This window comes from Haemaphysalis longicornis, unplaced genomic scaffold (assembly GCF_048455015.1).
Source record: "Haemaphysalis longicornis isolate Haplotype H1 unplaced genomic scaffold, Haemaphysalis longicornis Haplotype H1 scaffold_4, whole genome shotgun sequence".
Classification (NCBI taxonomy): Eukaryota; Metazoa; Arthropoda; class Arachnida; order Ixodida; family Ixodidae; genus Haemaphysalis; species Haemaphysalis longicornis.
This window is the reverse complement of record NW_027526361.1, coordinates 91,193,016-91,214,091: the sequence shown is the minus strand read 5'-3', so window position 1 is coordinate 91,214,091 and position 21,076 is coordinate 91,193,016. Positions and strand designations below refer to the sequence as shown.

The 21,076-nt window shown below is 49.5% G+C and overlaps 1 protein-coding gene across 7 annotated transcripts in view; it reads left to right on the top strand.

Annotated features, from left to right (window-relative positions):
• Positions 1 to 21,076, top strand: part of LOC144179063 (uncharacterized) — a 367,429-nt gene that overhangs the window by 267,621 nt on the left and 78,732 nt on the right. Inside the window, exon 1 of one of the 7 annotated variants that reach the window (XM_077707257.1) lies at positions 11,997 to 12,224. The exons of the other annotated variants lie outside the window; for them this stretch is intronic. Within the exon in view, the coding sequence (XP_077563383.1) occupies positions 12,203 to 12,224 (22 nt within the window). The 5' untranslated portion in view covers positions 11,997 to 12,202. Of the gene's footprint in view, positions 1 to 11,996; positions 12,225 to 21,076 lie in introns of those variants that run through there. 7 annotated transcript variants of the gene reach the window in all.

Sequence of the window (21,076 nt, the reverse complement as noted above, 5' to 3'; positions counted from 1 at the left end):
TCTTGCTAAGCTAGGATAAGCTCTCAGGGGGTGAGGCCAAGTTTAACCGGATTTTACAAGGCTGTTCCAGTGTGTCTGTCTCCCACACTGACAGCAGATACAAGAACGAAACAACCTAGGTTGACCCCCAACTATGCTGTTTCACCAGCCTTGCACCAGCATTGCAAGCTGCGCCAATTCTTTTTGCGTTTTAGAGTCCAAAAAAAAAAAAAAGAGTAGTACCTTTGAAATGGTGTAGTAAGAGGTGCGTATACGCTTGCACCTTCTGTGATAACACTCGAACAGGCTTCAAAGCCGGCTTCACTGGTATAATACCTTATCTGCGGTGGTGCACCCTTTAAAGAGGGCGCAGTTCGTTTTCTCTGTCTTTTTTTGCTAACGCCACCGAACCCAGTTCAAGGTTAAACAGCTTCACTTGTAATAAATTATGCCAATTTTGTTGGGGGAAACATCGTGAGGTACAAAACATACTCCGCTTGTAGAAAATGTTCTGTCCATCCGTGTAAACGGGTATGAAATACCTCCAAAGTTGGAGGTCCCTTTTTCTTACGCCCTTTTTCTCTACGCCCCTTTTTTTAGTTTCCAGTACCCTTATTTGTAGCTTTACACCTTTTTGGGAAAACAGGTGTTAAAATATTGAACACCCTTCTTGAAGGGCGTTGAGATGGCGGGGAATATTTGTCTGGTATTTAATAAAAGTTTATGACTTATTGAACATAATAACTACCTCTCGATTAAAACGTTTTTGCAAATCCGCATGCTGATTTGTATATGCTTACATAAAAATGCATAATTCCGAAATTAGCGCCAAAATATCTTATTTTTGCGACAAGCCCACCGGCTCCATTGGAGGACTTTCCTCTGCTTTCTATAAAAGCATGTATAGCCGATGTAATTCTAAGTGAGTATGTACTCGCTGTACCCATGCGTCCAGTTGGTTTTCTTGCTCAATTCATTTGATGATAAAGTGTGATTTGTGCATGTAGAATGCGCCTGTATGTGATGCTGCGCTCTCGGCCCATCCACACCGTCACGAGTAAGCTCTGCTGCCCAAACCCTTATTTTAGGGTTTTGAGCAACCTTACACCCATTTTTTAGCGTGTTCACGCGAACACCCTTTTTTTTTTTTTTGCCAAAACACATTTTAAAGGTGTTCGCCATGGGACAAGATTGTTACACCCTTTTCGGCCAAAAAGGGTTTAAGAAAGTTTAGTGTGCATGTTAGCATGCGAGTTGCACGATCAAACGAAACTTTAGGTTCTGGATGGGAAAGCGGCTGATATTCGCTACGGCTTCATCTGTTTTCATAAATATCTAGATTAAGTGATTGAAGTTGGCGTCAAATTGGTACCGTTTTTTTTTTTTTTTGCTTTTTTTTTGGGGAGTGTAAAGGAAATCTTTCTAATGAGCCAAACGTGTTTTGACATCACAGTTCCTTTAAGCAGTGTACAAGAAAGAAAACGAGAAACAGAAAGGGTTAGCTTTTGGTGGCTGGTAGGTAGTTGCGTTTTGAAGGTATACCTTTGTTGTGCGATCTTAGAGTAAATCTGTATTTTGTTCTTATTCGCTGCGTAAATAGTTCGCCCCCTCTGCTAATCCAATGAACGTCCAGTTTCTTGTGATGAATTTGACTGACCGCGTTGTAGCAAGCTTTCGTGTGTTCTTTTTTTTTTTTTTTCGGGGTAAGAAAACCTGCTGCAAGTCACCAGTGAAATTCACTATTAAGCAGTCGTCATCTCTACGGAGGGCCGTCCCTTTTTTTTTTTATTTCTAATTTCTCGCTCTAGTATCGTGCTGGGCTTAAGACGATTTATTTTAGAACTTACATTTGTTTTAACTAGTCGTTTTCTTATTTATAAGTAAAATCTTTAGACTGAATGATACCAAGAGAAAACGCGGAACACTCCTGGACACCGCGTATCTTTCTCCTAGTTGCGTTCTGTTAGCGCTGCAGTTTTTATTAGTCAGCTGATTTTGATTCATGGCCGCAGTCGACGGCATTCGATGCAGCTGAACCGTAACAACGAGCGTGCTTGTGACATTTATTTAGCTTACGTTGAAGAGTCACATGTGGTAGAAATCGTGGGAGCGGTGCGTTAAGCAAGCCTAACTGATTTTGAATAAGGACATCCCAGGCAGCATAAAATCAAGAACGAAAAGTGGTGCGCTTATACGCCGCATAAGTGGATGGCATAATAGGCCGTACTGCTGCGTCAGGATATTCCTGGCCAGGTGGGAAATCGCCCCGGGGTCCCATGAGAGCCGTCAATTTAATATGAAATTGCAAAATAGAACATCTGTGCATTCACCGGTTTTGGTGGCGTCAGCCGCTGCTTGGTTTAGGCATACCCTGCAGCGCAGGACGCATATGTAGTATGTTCGTCCTGCCAACGAGCTCTGCCGCTGCATCCAGCAGCTGGCGCGTGGTTCCCGGAGAATGGGAATATCCGCTAAATGCCTCTCGCTGGGGCCGCGCAAAATTTATGCGTGTTACATGCATGACAGTGGCAGCGAGAGCGAATTCACGCAGAGCAATTTTGCTGCGCCGCGTGTGGTTCGCGCTGCTTTTCTATGGCAGCTACTCCGGAGATGTCACCAAAATGCTTCGTGAACCTGTCAATCTTTAATGGGGGCTAGTTGATTACTTGAACTGTGAAACCCATTTAAAAACAGCGCAGTAGGAATGAAAGGCTGAGGTCCCGCAGGGCTACACTGGTCTTGTGTGTCATGTGCCTTTAGTCCGGTCCTTTCTGCGATGTTAGAATTATTTTTCACACTTCGGGAACCCGCCTCCTGTTTTGCTACGCCTGTTAAGGACATATTAGTAAAAATGAAGAAGAAGGAATGGCTGTGGGCAGGGCATGGTATGCGAAGGCAAGATAACAGAGTGGATCCCTAGAGAAGGCAAGCGTGGCAGCTGGGGTGCCAGATGAGATCAAAAAGTTTGCGGAGATAAATTGAGGACAGGACCGGGATAATTGGCGATATATGGGAGAGGCCTTTGCCCTGCAGTGGGCGTAGATAGGCTGATGATGATGATGAAATTAAAGAAACGGCTCGAGTGCGTATCCCGAATCAAGGGCGTGCGCAAATGGAGTTTTGCATTGTAACAAGGGGAAGATAGTTGGGGAGAAATGCAGATGGATGAAGATGCGGGTGTGAAGTATGCTTACCAGTGCTTGTTCGGTCAGCATTCCGGGGGCATCTTCTGGGTAGCTATTACGGCCACTATTCCGACCTAGAAGAACGGCAAACTGAGTGAGTTGGTGTGCGTGAAAACCTGCGCAAGAAAACAAACATTTTGCAAGAAGCAGTCGTCCGTTTCTTCTTCCAAAGCATTTGTTTTTTGCATAGTTTTTCGCTATTCACTGTTCCGATACTTGGTATCCAAACGCGGACGCGGCTTTCCGTCCCTTGCGCACTTCAGCTTATGATCGATCTTCCCGCATAAGTAATTCTGACGTGTTTTGTACTCCCCCTTTGGGGCGTCAAAACTGGGTCAGCGCGTGGTTTATTCTAAAGTCGCACACTTTTTTTGAAGTACACTCGAAAACTGGGCTAGTACTTTGCCGTAAAACACGAATTTTGCATACTTCCTTCGTACCGGTCCATTATATAGTTACGTGGCGGCAAAAAAAAAAAAATGATGAGACAAACCATGATTAAAAGTAATGAACAATCTACTTGCACTATTTACATGGCAGCCGTGGCAGAGCCGGTGCCGACTTCTTCGTCCTCAATGGTTGAGCACAGCGGTACAGTTCTGCTGCCCTCTTGTTTGTGTTCTCGCGAAAGTATCATTGGCAGCGTCGGAGCTAGGGCGGAGCAGTTTTTTTAATAATACTGTAGCCAGTTAGCGAGCATCATTCGTCCTTCTACCGGCGAGCAGCCATAACACCTTCCGCTCTGCACAATAAAAGTTTTCATCATCATCATCGGACACTTACAGTGACGTTTCATTCCCTGCTTGGAAGTATTTGCAATGATGCCGACGGGTGTCGCAACGATTACCCTGTTTTCTCGTCTCCAGTCCTAGATAGATATATGAATATTTGTTCATATGAATGCACACAAAAACGCGTTTAGCTGCAGCTCAAGCTTGAAATGTCGTTGGACCGCGCTGGTTTGTAGCTAAAGTGCGCGCTTTTTCCGTTTTTTTTTTATTTGTGGGATTAAGTTGAGCTGGTTTTTCTACTACTGGGAGAATACGATGGACGAGGATGGTCGTTTTACGAAGTCGGGGGTCACTCTTCGGAAAGGATTTGTACCCGGATCATTTTGCTACGCAGCCCGTATCCTGCAGGCAAATGACATGTGGGGGTGGGCCTAAGGAAGGTTTTAGAGTCTATGTGGTGCCGGAGATTGCCACGTTTGCGGGGACATCCCGGGCTATTCCACTGCCAGATAATAAGGTTTTGTACCCTTATTATCAGGAGTGGCGGGGGTTCTGGGCCGGTCCTAGGGTTTGGATGATTTTTTGGATAATGCGTATTGTCGTGAACACTTGGCTTCAAATACAGTCATTCGAGCGTTGAATGTCATCTGAGAGCAGAGTGTCGCTACCAGTTTTAATTGTTTCGAATTGTTCTAATTGTTTCTACCAGTTCTAAATTGTTCTAATTGTTTAGCTACGGTTGCGGCTAGATTGTCACAGAGTTCTTGCATTTGCGATTCAATCTACTCACTAGTGACGTATTCTGGTGTGGGTTTGGAAAAGAAGGACGAGTGGCGCTTGACGGGGTGGGAATCGGTATCGATTACATTGTCGCGCGGGGTGGAAGTTGGGGAAGAAGTAGGAGGACGAGGAGAAGGAGCAAGGGTGGTAGCCCACAGTCTGAGGGATTTGAGTTCTGATTTAAGTGTAGAGGGAGGTTCGGTATCCATCGCGTCCTCCCGTGGGGTGGGGGTTGAGGGAGGAGTAAGGCTTCAGGGTTTTGAGTTCAGTTTTTAGGGTTTCGTTTTCAGCTAGCACCATGTCCAGTAAGGTGTGCTATTTCGTTAGCTTGAGGAGCGACGGGGCGACGGCCCGTCCTGGGGCGACGGCCCGAAGTGCGTTGAGGCGGTTTTTCACGTGAGTCACCAGCACTATGCTCGCAAGTTGAAGTGTTCGGCAGGAGACGTGCTGTGGATGAGACTTCGTGTTGAGTGGCTGGTGGTGTTTTTGGAGGGATGGAAATTGTTTCGGAGACTTCTGGAACCTGCTGCTGGGATGCGTCAGCTCCGCCTTCCCACACACATCGACCATCTTTTCATCGAGCTCATCCCTCGATCCACGAAACGACAACCGAGTCTATTCATATTAAACATATATAGCAGCCCCCGACTACAACACCGTTTCCACGTACTCTTTAAACAAGCGATCGCTCTGGCAGGCAGACATCCCCTCATAGCACGCAACTTCAACGCCAACCACCCCGCCTGGGGTTACCCAAAAGGAAATGTCAGAGGGCGCCGTCTGTGGTTAGACTGCTGACAGGAAGGTCTCACTTCACTCACGGACCCCGCATACGCAACTCGCTTAGGAAACAGCGTTTGCAAGGACACCTCTACCGACCTCACCTACACAACTCACCCATCCGGTCTAACACTCAAGCCGATCTAGGCAGCGACCATGCAATTATTAAAATTGAAATGGGCCTACCATCAATACGACCCAATCAAAATAAACAGGCCCTAATAATAAACTGTGACACACCTAGGGCACATAAGACGGGACACCAAACCCCCGCTGCACCCGTTACCATCGCCAACCTCGCAAGGCAGGAAAAACCTAAACCTCAATGTCAACGCAACTTTACACAAACAGTAGACATCCCTGCAGATTCCCCAGAGCCTGACTCCAAATTCGCCCTTATGTGGCAAGCAAAGGCTAGTCTCCAGAAACGCCTCTCTGAACAGCGGCACAATTGAACCCTTCGAAGGAGAATAGCTGCTCGCGACCGCGGCATTGAAAAATGCAGCCTCCAGCTCCTCACTCAAAATTGGCATTCCGCATGCGAGGCTTTCAACTCGCACTTCAACCTTTCGCGGACGTGGGGCATCCTCAAACACCTAATTGACCCCTCTTCCGCACGTGCCACACAACGCCAACTCGTATCCCACATCATACATCAATTCACTGATACTGACACTGAACTCCTCTATTAGATTCCTAATAAATACGCCCCTGCTTGTCCCACGCAAACTCGTTCAAGTTAGTGGGGGCATCCCAGCCCAGAGCTAGACGCAACCATAACGGGGGTGGACTGTACGCGCCGCCATTCACCTCAAAACCAAATCGTCACCGGGCCCCAACAAAATAACTAACAAGCTACTTCGAAACCTTGACGACCCCACCATCGCAGACCTGACTACACTTTTAAATGAATGCTGGGAGTATGGAGAACTCCCGCCTCAATGGAAGACAGCCAAAGCCGTTCTTATCCCCAAACCAGAGAACAGCCACACGTCGATCACCTCCGACCTACATCATTAATATCGTGCCTGGGCAAGCTATTAGAGCACGTCGTTATCACCCGGCTCAACAGTCAAGTCGAAAAGCACCACGTGCTTCCTCACTCCATGCTGGGGTTCCGACCCCAGCTCTCTTCTTAGGACGTCATGCTACAAATTAAAAACCAAATACTAGTGTAGATGCTCGATTCAGTTCCACACATAACACCAAGGCGATCTCGGGCCTCGATTCAACGCGAGCGTTTGATTCCGTTAACCACTCCGCAATCCTGGAAGAGTAGCCGTGGCTGGAGTGGGTGCGCGAGCATGCATTTGTAATTTTCTCCCAAGTCGAACAGCACCACTCTTCCTTGGACTATTGACTACACCCCAATTCCCCTCGGTAGCAAAGGTACTCCCTAGGCATCGGTTCTTTCTCCCTTTCTTTATAATTGGCCCTACGAGGTCTACCCCCGCTCTTCGACGCCATCCCCGATGTACATCACAGCATCTACGCCGACGACATCACGCTGTGGGTTACTGGAGGATCCGATGGTCATATCCAAGATAACCGTAACTCAAATCGTCGAGGCGTATGCTGCCTTTCGCTGTCTGTCCTGCTCCCCAACAAAATCAGAGCTTCTTTTATACAGACCTAAAAGACCAGGAAAACAACCACCTTCCCCACTCCCCCTCATCCAAATCACTACTTCTAACGGCCAACCCATCCCAATAGTTGACTGCATCAAGATTCTAGGTCCCCGTATACAGGCAAACGGACATAATGTAGATACTCTCCGTGCCCTAGAAAAAGGGTTTTACCAGACTACACGACTCATATCTCGCATAGCTACAAAACATCGAGGAGTGAAAGAAAACAATCTAATACGTCTCGTACAAGCCTTCGTCATGAGTCGCATAGCATACGTCACCCCCTTCCTAAACCTCAAAGTCAGCGAAACACACAAAATTTAAGCTATGGTACTTAAATCATAGAAACAGGCTCCAAGTCTCCCCGTTACTCTCTCAACAGACAAACTGCTCTGACTCGGTGTTCACAATACACTAGAAGAAACTATCGAAGCCCAACGGGTCTCGCAACTAGAGTGACTCACAAGGAGTGACACTGGACGCCACATTCTTCAGTCTTGGCCTCAGTCACCGCACCATGTGTCACCGACGTCGACATTCCACCAGACATTCGAGACCGATTGGTAATCCACCCCCTCCCTAAACACATGCACCCGATTCATAGCGAGGAAAGGCGCCGATCGAGAGCACAGGCTTTGCACAAACAACACTCTTCCAACCCTCAAGCTGCCTACCTGGACGCTGCAGGATACCCAGGACGCGAAGCCATTGCGGCGGTCGTAGTTGATTCATCCCACAGAACACTATAGCCGCCCTCTCCTTCCCTACTCAATTTCCAACCACAGGCGAAGAAATTGCTTTAGCTCTTACCGTTATTTCCAGCCCTAATATTACTACTATAATAAGCGGTTCCAACTCGACCATTACCAATTACTCCAACGGGCGAGTTGACCCTTGAACTTTACGCCTGCTCCTACAGGCACACCAATTCCCGGAACGAAAAATATGCTATAGTTTGGGCACCGGGCCACCCCGAACTCCCAGGAAATCAGTCAGCACACGAGGTTGCTCGAGAACTGGTCATCCGAGAGCCCAGCCACGCTGCAGAATTTCCTCAATGGTTCTCCCATAGGGACCGCCTCTTGACCTACCGATCGGTACTCGATCACTACCAACTGTCCAGAGCTCGCTTCCCACCACCCGACCGCTCTCCCTTTCCAGCCGCCACGCTGCAGTGTGGCGCCAACTTCAAATATCCACCTTTCCCGCCCCTGCCGTCTTGTCACTCTACTACCCCGAACTACCCCGAGCTGCACTCTAACCAATGCCCTCTTTGCCATCAATACGCAGACCTACCACGTGATTTGGTCCTGTGAAGAAAAACCCCCCACAAACACTTAAAAAGCACCCCGTTTTATTCCAAATTACGAACGAGGAGCAGTGGGAGGCCGCGCTGCTCAGCACAGTCCCTCTGACCCAGGCCTCACTAGCCCAGGTGGCCGAAGATGCCGCAGAGATCTATATGAATCCTGCCGTCGCCTCAAAGGACACTGACGTCGACCTGAAAACGGTCCCACCCGTCGCAACTATGAAGTTTTATCTGGTCCGATCTGGGATAAAGGAGTAGGGCTTAACAGTAACCGTGAGAGGAGGAGATACACGAGAGCCGTTTTCCGACTAGAATCCTCGCACAGTCGTCGGTTTCGATGTGTAGCGCATTTCGCTGGGCGCCACCGGAGAACGGACAAATCCATGCACGACAGAGAGCCGATCATTTGTTATCCAGAGGCGCCGCGTCGGAACGAGATACAGTGCGCGCGTGCTGAAAGCCGCGAATAACGAATTATGGCGCACTTGGCGCCTTACGGAGCGAGCATTCATCACGCGGAAAGACCAAGCACTCCCCGTGTACGGAGAGGAGAGAAGACAACTAAACAAAAACATCTCTCCCGCTTCCACTCCCTTCACTTTCACGTGCTTAAGAGACCCTTTCCGATCACCGCTCCCGGTTGCGTCCTCTCGGACAACGGGAGCAACAGAAATGCGTAAAAAATAGGAGGCGTCGGGCGGGGCGCCTGTCGCGTGGCCTGTGTGCCGTAATAAAGCAAGTGGCGGATGCGTATTGACGCCGCTGTCAGCGGGCCCGTTCACCTATTTGTTTACGTCGTCCCGTATTCACGTCCCACGCTTGCTTACGCTCGCGCAGGCACACGCGTCCTCTCCGCGATCGGGTCGGAAAAGAAGCCCGGATTGCGGGGCCTGTATGTGCAGGAGGGCCGGGCCTGTCGGACCGATTCACGGCCGGCCGTCGCGAGCAGAGGAGCTTTCGACGACGCGTGCGCGCGAGCTATGAAAAATGGCCGCCCCGTCCTGGCTCGTGCATGCAGCGTGGAGGCGGAGGCAACTCCGGTCGGGCCGTTCGCTCGCACGCGTACGTGTAACGACGTCGGGTTGCTCGCGCCCGCTCTCTCGACGGTCATGGTTTCCCTTCCGCCTTTTCCCCCTGATTCGGGCACGTGTGCGCTTGTGCATCTCGTTGGCGTCGTCGTGGTAGTGGCGGAGAGGGTGGGTTGAATTTGAATTGACGGAGAGGGTACAGTGAGGGTGCGGAGGTATCATCGTCTGGGCGTCCGGGGAACTTCGCGATATGTACCGATATGTGGCAGTATCAAACGTCATATCGGCCTTGTGTGATGAAAATTCGCGCGTACTGGCCACTATTGAGCGCCATATTTGGGTCCATATGGTCATGTGTCGGTGTCGTGCGCACGATACAGGGCGCCTTATATCATGCATGCTCTCACTATACCGGTCATATTTGCAGCGAGATCATAATCATCATTTTCGTCGTCGTCGTCATATCATGATCATCATTATTATCATGATGATCATCATCCTATTTTTATGTCCAATGAAGCTTGAAGGCCTCTCCCATTTACTTCCAAGTCCGAATTCATTCTTTGCTAGCAGTTTTTCTCATCCCATCCCCCCACCCAGTTATAGGTGTTCTGCTTCCATCCCGGTATCGGTGTCCACTACGCCGCCCTGATGGTGCACCGGCTGTCAGTTCGCCGCATCACATGTCCAGCCCAACTCCATTTCTCTCTCTTAATTTGAGATAGGGTATCGTCCACCAGAGTTTACTCCCTAATTCAGGCCGCTCGTTCCCAATCCAATCGCGTTACCCCAGTAATTCTTCTTTCCATGGCTTACTGGGCCGACCTAAGTTGTCTTTCAAGACGCTTTTTTTTTTTTTTTCGTAAGTTCCAAAGTTTCTGCGCCATAAGTCATCGTAGGGAGTACGCGTTGGTTGTATTGAATGCATTGGTTACAGGCACATATGGCTGTATATTACCATATATCCTTGCCTTCACGTTTAAACATGGCGTATGCGAAATACGCGTGGTTCATGTCTGGGAAGAAACCTGTTGTGGGGACGTTGCGTTGAAGAGGTACGGTTGGCGCGGTTGCAAGCTCTGGGGCTGTTGCAGTAGGCGCCGTGCATGCAGGTGAAACATGACCAGGGGCGCCCCTTTCCGGGCAGAAAATAGAAAGGTTTAGCAGGTGATTATAAGCAGCAATTTCTTATTGTCTAACGTTTATTTTCTTTTTTTTTCCGCCTAAGGGGAGATGCAAAGTCGAAGTCACAGGTACAGGGGCTGTATCACGAACGGAAGACACCATTTGGCGGTATATTCCGAAGGATGTAGAGTTAGGTGTGCTGCGATCGCATTCGCAATTTCCCACGGGGAATTGTTGGGAACTAAATAAGAGAACAACGGCAAAACGAAAGCGTTTGTAGAAGAGAAAAAAGAGGGATCCCTTTTCTTTGTTCAGTTTGTCTGCTTCTTTCACGTTATTTTCCTCTGCTTTTTTTTCTCGTTCGCTTTGGCGACATGACGGAGATTCCAGTTTCCTATACGACTTCGCGAAAGCTGTCCGCGGCGATTTCCCTTCGCTTAGATATCATCGTTCTTCGTTTTCTGTGTTGTTTCTTTTTTTCTTCATAGCCTCCCCTACCTTATAGCACGTGTGCGTATCGGTTCCTGCCTCGCTGTAAGCCCTAGAAGAGGGAGCACCGGCCAGTTTTTGATATCTCTGCGAAACCGTCCGCCAGAGCAGAGAATATTTCCGCGCTCCCGGCTTCTTGATCGTCCCCCCCCCCCCCCCCCTTTTTTTTTTCTTTCTTTCTCTCCATCTTTACAGCGTATATGCAAGGATCGAAAAAGCAGACTGCAATGCCCCTGCATATGACGACAGGGATAAGAGGCCCTCGTGCTGTCTCCCGCGTCCAAGACGTTTTCTCTTTCTTATTCTGGATATTTGCCGCTGTGTGCTCCTGGTTTTCGCGTGTTTTCTAAGACGCCTAGGTGGAGGTTGTATGCTATATATATGAGTCAACCACTTCCTCAAATATTTTTTTCTGGCTCCTCGAGAAGTTTCTTCTACTGCTTTTATTATATATATATATATATATATATATATATATATATATATATATATATATATATAGGGGGGTGTAAAAAATAGCAGTAGCACTTGAAAACGGCCAGTTTTAGAGTACAAGCTTTAAGGGGCCCATTGAGCGAGAAACTTTATGTTGTCCAGCGTCTGAATCGGCTGCTCCGAAATGCCCATTGGCTGTTCCATAGCGCGAGTCTTGTCACAGAAACACAAACACAAGCGCGAGCATCCGTTGCTTAGACCACGCCTGGGTGACCTATCTCCTCTCGATTTCCCCACCCCAAGCGAAACGTTCGTTAATAGCAGCCCCAGCCGCGCGTTCCCTTTGAACGACAGGCTGGAGCTTTACGAGTGGCTCGTGTAACGCCGCTTCATAAACTTGGCATGCGCGAGTGCATAAACGCGCACCTGCGGCATCCTCCTGCGGGGCAAGGGAAATGCAGGCTGTAGCAGACGGACAAGCGGCAGCAGACAACTACCTGCCTCATTGTTTCAAACCGACGCATTGCGCGACCCGAGTGAGCAGCAAGGGGGCGCTGTTCGTAGCGCGCTTAGAACGAGCTCCCCGAACGTCCGTCTGTGCACGGCCCGGCCTGTTCTGGTATTCGCGCGCTACAACCGTGGCTCCGCGTACTACCGTGAAATCGGGTCCTCCTCCCGTGCGGCGGCGCCGAGCTGTTTCTTGAGCGCCGCAAGGCTGTCTAAAACTGGCCAGATGCGTCGCAAGTGGGAACAAGGTAAGGCGGGAGGGAAACTTGTGGCGGATGGGAGGTATTACGATCGAACACCAAAGGGGGAAGGAGGGGGGGGGGGTGTAATCGAGAGTGTTTTATTTTCCGCAATGCATTAAGTCACGGCGTGGAAAACACGCACGAATTGACTTACAGGCGGGGATTATTGTTGGGAACATCGATGGTGCCCTTGTTCATGCGTCAAAAAAAAAAGAGGAACGAAAAGTAAAATGCTTTTCTTTGTGAGGAACTCAACTGGCCTTGCTCAGTCCCGCTGTCCAACTCTTTACTGCAGAATTTAATGCTCGAAATGAGCGGGTGCCATAAGGGGAAAAAAAAATAAAGATCGAGGGCAATTTAGTCGATAACTTCAGGAATGCGTCCAAGTTTCTTCGACGGTGCATCAGTCGTACCAGCCTTGCGCGTACATACTGAATCACTGGCCGGCAAAAGGCTACAGATTCAAGTAGGTATTTCCCTTCTTCGCGCTGGTCTAGTCTTTGAGCTTTGCTTCTGCTTAAGGTCGGAAAATGACTTCTGGCGCAATTTTAATCGCTGCGAATGTTCTCCCACACTTGTCATTTAGGTTAAACTAGTTCTTTCTGGAAAATTTAGCTGCCTGTAAGCTCTTTAAACTACATGGTCAGCGGACATCTATGTCGGTTGTGATCGTTTGGAACGATGACCGATATTACCCGAATTAATTTGTTGCCGGCGCCTTACTTTAAAGCGATGCGTTAGAAGGAAATCGGGGCGTTTTTGCTGGGCAATATTTTCCTGTTAATGCAAAACCCGGCGGTAAACAAGCCTTCGTCTTCCACAAGCGGAAGCCCAGCAAGCCACCCTTCCTCTTTTAATGAATTCCTTTGTTATTCTCGTAAGAAAGACAAATAAATGCGATACGCGGTTTTGCGCGAAAGTGCATTACTTAATATTTGTTGCGCCCGTGTTGGAAGAGATGGAACAACTGGCGATAGTTTGTGCGGGACGAGTTTCCAGCGCATGCGAAAACACTGAAATGACCAAAGGCAGCTCGATGACACCTCCTCTTTACTAAATCTGCCGTATCGTTCGCCGTCACTGCCAAGTGTCTGAAGAGGGAAGGTACCTCCATATCCCCGAACGTCGATATCAAGAGCTGCATGCTCGTTGTAACCGAACTTCTCCCTGGAATGTATGATGCCGTGGTCGCTTATAACACCTAAAAATGTAATTGTATCTCTATGTGACAAACTTAGTGCTTAACTATGTGGCCCGAGTTTTGAGACGTTTTACCTGCGTAGGCGCCACACAACAGATACCTTTGTAAGCTCGCGAAGGCCCCTATACTTTCAAATGTTTGTGTGCGGGAAAATGTCACAGGGTTTTCCCCGCTGAAGCATACCGTCGATGCCACTTGAAATAAACGGTTTGGAACGGTTATATGGTCGAGGTACCCGTAATGCGACATCAGCTCGCTCCGGCGTTGTATTCACCCTGCATACAACGCCGGCCTTTGTCAGCATCGTACACGCCTCCTCACCAGAAAATGTGGCACCGACCCGACCACGCTGTATGGACGCCTCTGCCTACCCTCTACGACCCGCTCACGTCGCTGCTGTTGCCCGCTTCGACAATGCTTTCCTCACCTCGGCAATTATATGCGCAACCTCTAGGACCACGGCCGAAGAAGCAGCCATTGCCCTCGCAATGACGCAAGCCACGAGTCCCATAGTAATTCCGTCTGACTCTCAAGCTGCCGGCCGTCGTTTTGCAGTCGGACGAGTCTCGGCTCTCGCCTGGCCATGTTCTCTCAATGCCCCACCCTCCCTCATGCCCGCATAGTGTGCACACCCAACCACACTGCCCTCCCTCGGAACGAAGTGGCACACACCACTACCCGAGCTCTCCTTCACCGAGCATTCCCAGAAGAGGCCAAGAACGCAACTCAACTATTATAATCACCTCAACCGACTCAATTATTGCTTCCGCCGCCATATTGTTTGTTTTTGTGACAAGAAGACACAGGTGGCGTTCCCCGCTACAAAGAGGAAACCAATAGCAATCATCATCATCAATATTTCCTATCAAGCGCGTGGCGTCTTAGTTTAGTTCTACATGTCTTTACGTGTAATGGGAACATTTGGGTGTCCTGGATTGTACTCCTGCTGGGATTAATCAGGCTTAAGGAACAATGCTTTAAGTGACTCTCAACTAAAAGTAAACAAGACACTAGTTTGACGTTTTGTCAGCGCTTATGTTTTTGCCTACTTAAAGGTACGAACTTTTTGAGCAAGTATTTCCACTATCTTGTTATCTGAGGATAGACAGCTGCCTGAAGCACTTCTTTCTATTTCACAGCTTTTCTTTCGATTCAGAACTTTCGACGCCACATCCTATACTATATACGCGGCGGACGTTATTTGCGAATTACTGACTGTGCCCACTCTTCTCTCATTGTCTAAATATATACTGGGGCGTATAAATCGCACTCAGTTATCTATAATAATTTATAATCTTGCTAAGTGACTGAAAAGTTTATTGCTACTGGTCGTTTAGTATTTACCGCTTCGCGAATCCCGTATGAATAATTAACATAAACGAAGCTTGCTCAGCCTGCTGCGTTCCTTTTAACTGGTCAGTTGTTTACGACTGCCAAAGCGGGTGCACCGCAGAACGGACGTATCTCTCCGCTGAACAGTAAGGACAGAGGGGTCTGGGTCTTTGATGACCCGACTTCGTCTGTGCAGCGGCGTCAATCGGGCCGAACTTCGACTTAACGAACGCCAACAACTATATACGAGCTGGGGAGGCTTTATTCGGAAAATGGTCGCGAAATTTAGGGTCATGTATTTAATGGTACCGAAAGTTTAACTTCGATGACGTTTGAAGCACGTAATGTTCACTTGTTCTCGAACTCCGCCCGCGTTCAGCAGCCGCTCTATATTAGACGAAGTTTTTGCGGCCAGCGCACTCCTTGCACCGTCCGTCAAATGGTGCTTTCCCCGTCTTTTGCTTCCTCACCAGCACTGACTGCCAGTAATTGCGTGGTTTTCGGTAACGAAAGCTGTGATATTTAATCTCACTGCCTCGTTCAAGGTTAGAATCAAAAGGAGGATAGGAGATACATCTCTTTCGGCCAAATAACTCCTGGCACATTTGTCGTCAGTGTCACCACGGAGGTGTTGAGTGCAAGGGACAGTTGCGTTCCGAAAGAAACCGGCACTTTCAGTAAGATCCTCTTCCGATTTCGGTGCGCCGAATTCGACTTCGCATCTCGTACCTTGGTTATTGTGCTTCGGAATAATATCTCAAAAGTCAACTAAATGAGCGGGTAAACCGAATGGTTAGGATAGCGAAGTCCACGCTCACTTCATCACAGGCCAACAGTCTTTCTCGTTATTTCTCTGCATGCGCGGGGGCCCCGCATCGGAACAGGGCCCTTACGTTATTTCGCGCTCTCTCGAGACTCGAGCAACGGTGCAGCGGCTATTGCATATTGAGTGCCATCAGCGCCCTGCCAGCAGCGCTGGACATTTCATATGTGCGCAGCCGTGGCTGGCCGCGTCGTTGAGTGGTGCAATGCGCGTCTCGCGCGTCGTAGCTCCGTCTTTATTCCTCGCCTCGAAATTCCTTTCCCGTACATATGAAGAAGGGACGAGGGGAAAGGAGCCGGGCAGCACCGAGAGGACTGCACGGTTGAGACATCGTTTTCTTTTTTCTTTTTTTTTTCTTTTTACTTCCGTTCTTTTTTTTTTTTTTTTTTGTTCTTCCCCGTGTCCTTCTGTCGGGCCTCAGTTGAGGGAGAAAAGAAAAGTAGTGTAAAAGAAAAAAGAATGAAATTTCTACTCTAGACAGGAAGTTAAACGAATGAACAAAGAAAACACTGGGAAGAGGGAGTGGGCACGAGGAGTTGTGTTTAACGTAATATAAAAGGCGATGCGCGCGAGAGAAGAGGACCGCAAACTGTTGGCGTACAAGAGAAAGAGGAGTTTTGACGGCCGGACATTCCGGTTGGACGAAGCGATTTCTGCAGGGCAGCGGGGGCTTCCCTGCAGTCGGAGGGGACTTTTGTGCGGGGGAGGGGTGCTCTTTCATATAGCCGCTGCTGGGACGGCGACGACGAGGCCAGCATCGCGGAGAGCGGTTCCTCGTGGAGGAGAGCGCATTGGCGTCCCTCCATGCATGTCTTCGATTGCTCGGCGAATCGTGCTGCACCGGCGACGGCATCGGGAATATTCCGGCCGCATCGGCGTCGTCGCACGCGCTTCCTATATATGCCCCGGTACGACCACCGCCGCCCAACAGAGCGCCGTTTTGGAGTCAGCCTGCCGGACTTTATTGAAGTTTGCTGCATTTTGTTCCCGCCCGCGGAGGACTTAGGCTTTATCTTCTGAATACCGGGCACTCTTGGGTCTCCTTGCTTCGTCCCTTTATGTTTTGTTTTTTTCCCCTCTCTGCGATCCCTTATGCTTAGATTTTTTTCCATAGCGTCCAACGGGCCGTTCTACCGGGGTCTCTCTTCCGAGGCCGGGCGTCCACTTGACGATTTTCTTTATGCCTCCTGCGGTCGCGAGGATCGAGCCAGAAAACCGTCCCTTTTTCTTCCCCCCCGTGACGTCCGCGTTGGTGCCCGCTTCCGCGGACTTTCCGACGGCGGTTTCTTCAGTGTAAGCCCTCCGCTCGTATTCCCGTTTCTCTTGGCTGCATCTCCTCTCGCTCTTCCTTATTCATCCCGCCTCTTCCCTCCTCCCAATCTAGACGACGGGCGCCGTGCTGTGGTTTTATGATGGAGCGCGCTCCCACCGCCGCGGCGTCCGGACGGGCGGCGGTCTCGAAAAGGGCACGTTTTGGCATAGCGAGCTTTTGAGGAACGTCGTCGGCCCACCCGCGTGTTCACTCGACGCTCTTTCTGCCATTTTGGGCGGCGTGTTTTTCCCGCCTCCCCGCGGTGTCAGCTCTGTGTACTTCGTCCCACCTTTCTTCCTCCATCGGCAATGTCCAGCGCGCGGCGGTCATCAGAGCGCGGCGAACGTGAGGGCACTCCAACGGCTGGAACCTTTGAAGAGTAAGGAGACGAAAAAGAAACGCGAAGTAGGAAGCCGCGAAGATGAAAACCTGGAGAGGAATATGTTTGGCGGCACGTCACTTTGCTCACAAACGGGCAATGGCGCGCGCATCGCGAGCGGCCTCCGCTTGTCCGGCCCGATTTCGGCGGAGCCGCAAGGTGCGTGAAATAAGGCAGTGCCGGCCCGATTTTCGCTTTCCGCCGTCCCTCTTATATTGGCAAAACCGCGTCTCGCCGACTCGCTTCGCTGCTCTTTCGCTGCTGCTGCTGCTGATACTGGAAGCCGCACCGCTGAAGGAGCGTTATAGGCACACGCGAATAAGGCCGTCACTGTTTCGTGTTCTCAATCTCGCGCTTCTTTCCCCCCCCACCTTTTTTTGGAGGAAGATATGTGTGGCCAAAATTCGGAGAAAAGGCGTGAAATGGAAATAAATCTTCGTCACACTTCGCCAGATTTCGTTTGTTGATGGCGTGTTGCCAGCGCGCTGCATTATATATACGTGTACGTACATACACGTATGAACACATACACACCCGATCAAATGGGCCCCGGCGCGCCTGTACTGTAAGCCTATTACCTGCCGAAGCCCGCGAGTTTTGGAGAATTGGACCTTGTGCGTACACGTGCGAAATGGCTCTGCGCTAAATCGACTCCGCGCCGGTGGCCACGGTCCGCGTGTCCGTTGGTTGTGGATATAGCTTCCAGTCGCTGCTGCGGTGCGGAAACGGCCGGATTGGATGTGTCGCATGCAGCGTGCGGGTGTATGTGCGTTTTGTTCTGCTTTCTCTCCACTGTCCGCGGGCAATTTGCAACGAGCGGGCGTTCGTGCGCACTTGGCATCTTCGGCGCCTTCCTTCCTTTCTCTCTTCTCTTGCATCCCCGGCGCGAGATTGCTTTTTTTTTTTCTCTCTTTTTTTGTCGCCTTGAACGCTCGGCTGTCCGAGGCCCGAGTCCCACTTATATGCCTATTGCGATAAGCTATCGGTGGCTGCCGGCTCGTACGCGGCCATCGCGAACGAGAAATGGACGCTGGCAGTACCTCTCGAGTGCGCTTTGTTCCTGCCTTACTTAATGCCGTGGCTTCAGTGCTTGCTGGGTAGTAGCCATTTAAAAGAGCGGTAGTGAGGGGGGGGGGGGGGGGGGGGGACTGGCTGCGCATCTGCCTGCTTCGCTGCAAATGCCGTCCATAGAGAATAGTCTTCTGTCGCTCCTGCCACGTAACGTCCTCTCTTTTGTCCCCCTCCCACAGCTCACGCTTTTGCTTTCGCCTCTTGCTCCCTCCATGATGAATGCAGTGAATCTTTGCTCAATTCAGTTTAATTTTTCGCGTTTTCACTGCTCGTGCGCCATCTGTTAGCACACTCGGTTTCTCTTTTGCTTGGAACAGCTCGTGCCAACGTCTTTTGTTTTGGTGTTCGTTTTTATCTCGCCTGACTTCGGCACTGTCTTTTACAAAGCCTTCACTTTCATTTTCGTGTGGCATTGTAAAAACCATTATAACGTGTACTCTTCATCAAAAGAACGCTGGTGCTCTCGGTTATGTACTCTTATTTTACTTGAAATGTGCCTCGGGTTTTCTTTGCGCTGAAGAATGGGGACGCGTAGTGGCCGCATGGCAGCAATTTTAGTAGTGTGTAGCTGTCCTGCTTATGTATGCTTCATGCGTGGGCGTCGGTATGGGGGTGCAAAAGGGGCACCTGCCCCCCCCCCATCCCCCCCCAACCTCCCCCCAAGCCACCCCAGTGCAGTTGCCCCGTCCCCTCTCCCTCCCCCTCTTTCCCCTCAAAACAATGCCCCCTCAAGACAGAATCCTGCCGACGCCCATGGCTTCATATTCTAGCCTTCTTTCACCAGTTTTTTTGGTCGCCCAGTTGAATCCAATGATCGACAAATAAACCTTTTATTGCGTTTAGTTAGCCCAAGAAAGACTATCGTCTTAAAACCTGCACTATCGGATCAAGGTGACGCAGGGTGGTTTTTTTTTTTTTTTTTTTTCGCTCCTCAACGATAATCGGTTCGCTATGTAAGGGGATTGTAGTGTGTTTCGAAATAATGATCGGCAAAAGTGCAGGGAACCTGAAAATGCGAACATGAAATTGCGTATTCTGTAAAATCAATTTCTCTCGAAACTTTACTTTTATCTATCATATATAAAGTAACGCGCTATACTACGAATTTCCACATAGAATGCTTATTACGTAGCAATACGCGTTCGTCGTTTGGCATAATATGTAGCTAAAAGATGTGCACAATTTATGAAAAACCTCCAGACGCGCCTGTAGATCGAGATAACACTATATAATAAACTACCAGTGTATTGATTGCCGCTCCAGCCGATAATGCTTTGTTTGCGACAGCAGCTGTTGCGGGAATCTATTTGTGATAAATATTTCTAGCCCGAGCAGTAATTATAGCCTGTGCGCCGATAGCTGTGAACAGGAAAATAATTGAGAATTTCACGGAAATAAGCTTCACGTTGTAATCTATCAGGCGCGTGATACTCACCCGATGTCACATAATTTATTGTGCACAAAGCGACTGTATCTCACGTGGTTGTGCCTAAAAATCTCGTTCACGCAGAGGCGTACATGCTGTATTGTAACGTCAGGTACCCACACAAAGGAAATAAAATCACCAATAATGACAACGGAGGTCAGCGCGATGTGTGCTCTCACGGCCTAGGGACATACCCATGTGCCTAGGTACGTTTATGGGGAGAAAATGGAGGTATACCTTCGCACGGGAACATGATGTCAGAAGATTTATGACGAGACACGCGTCATCGCGGCTCCTCACGTCGAGCGGTATCTGCCGATAAATCACCGGCAAGAAGGTGGAAGATTAGCCGCGCCCGCGTGACCAACTACGTCTTACCAACTGCTGGCCGTGGTTAATCTACAGCCTTCTGGTTGCCCAGTCGCGCTAGCCCGTTTTTTGACGGCGAGAATAGATATCGCTGACGCTATGGGGCGGCGGGAGCTAGCATTTTGGCTATGGAGCGTATCTCGACTGTACTGCACATGTGGTAGTGGTGGTGTTGACTGGTGGGCTACTTGGTATTTAGACATTCTTCATGGTGGTGATGGTGGTGTAAGAAGAAGATTGCTCACCCCCACCCTATAGCGAATCGGCTCAGGGGAGGGCGCTCTACGGGGAAGCAGTACGGAGTTGAAAAAAGGAGGTATGGAGAGAAGACAAATAGCCGCGCGAAAAAACGAGGTCGATAAAAACTTTTGAGCAGAAATAATATTAGACGATGAAAGTGAGAAAGAAAACAATAAAAGCAAATAAAAAAGGAAGAAGTAGTAAGCGATGAAAAAGTATTAACGAGTTCGGAAGACGACGTAGTGTGAGGAAAGCCATTTAATAGAGTACATATAGTCTGGAAAATAAAGCACGGCACAATCGCAGGGAATCGGTGCCGTAAACGACCAGCTTCTGAAATGCACAAGTGCGCCGCGCGGCCGCCAAGATCCCCGTAGAAGGAAAGATCCGAAAGATGGAAATAAACTGTGCAGCTGATCAGCGTATGCACATGTCCTTTCAGGAGCAGCCGTCGTGGAGAAGAGAGCCGTCGGCAACTTTGTTACGAATCGCACAGGGACCTTGAGAATCAGGCGGCAAAAGTGTGAATAAAAATTGAAATCCGGGACGCAAAAGCGACAATTTGCCAGAGTGGCCTCACATGCTCGCGATTAGCTGATGTGGCCCGACTGTGATGCTCGGCCAGAAATTCACGATGCCCTAAGCAGGGTGTCGAACCGGAATTTTTTCGGGTTCGGTTCGGGTTCGGGTTCAAGCCTTTCGGGT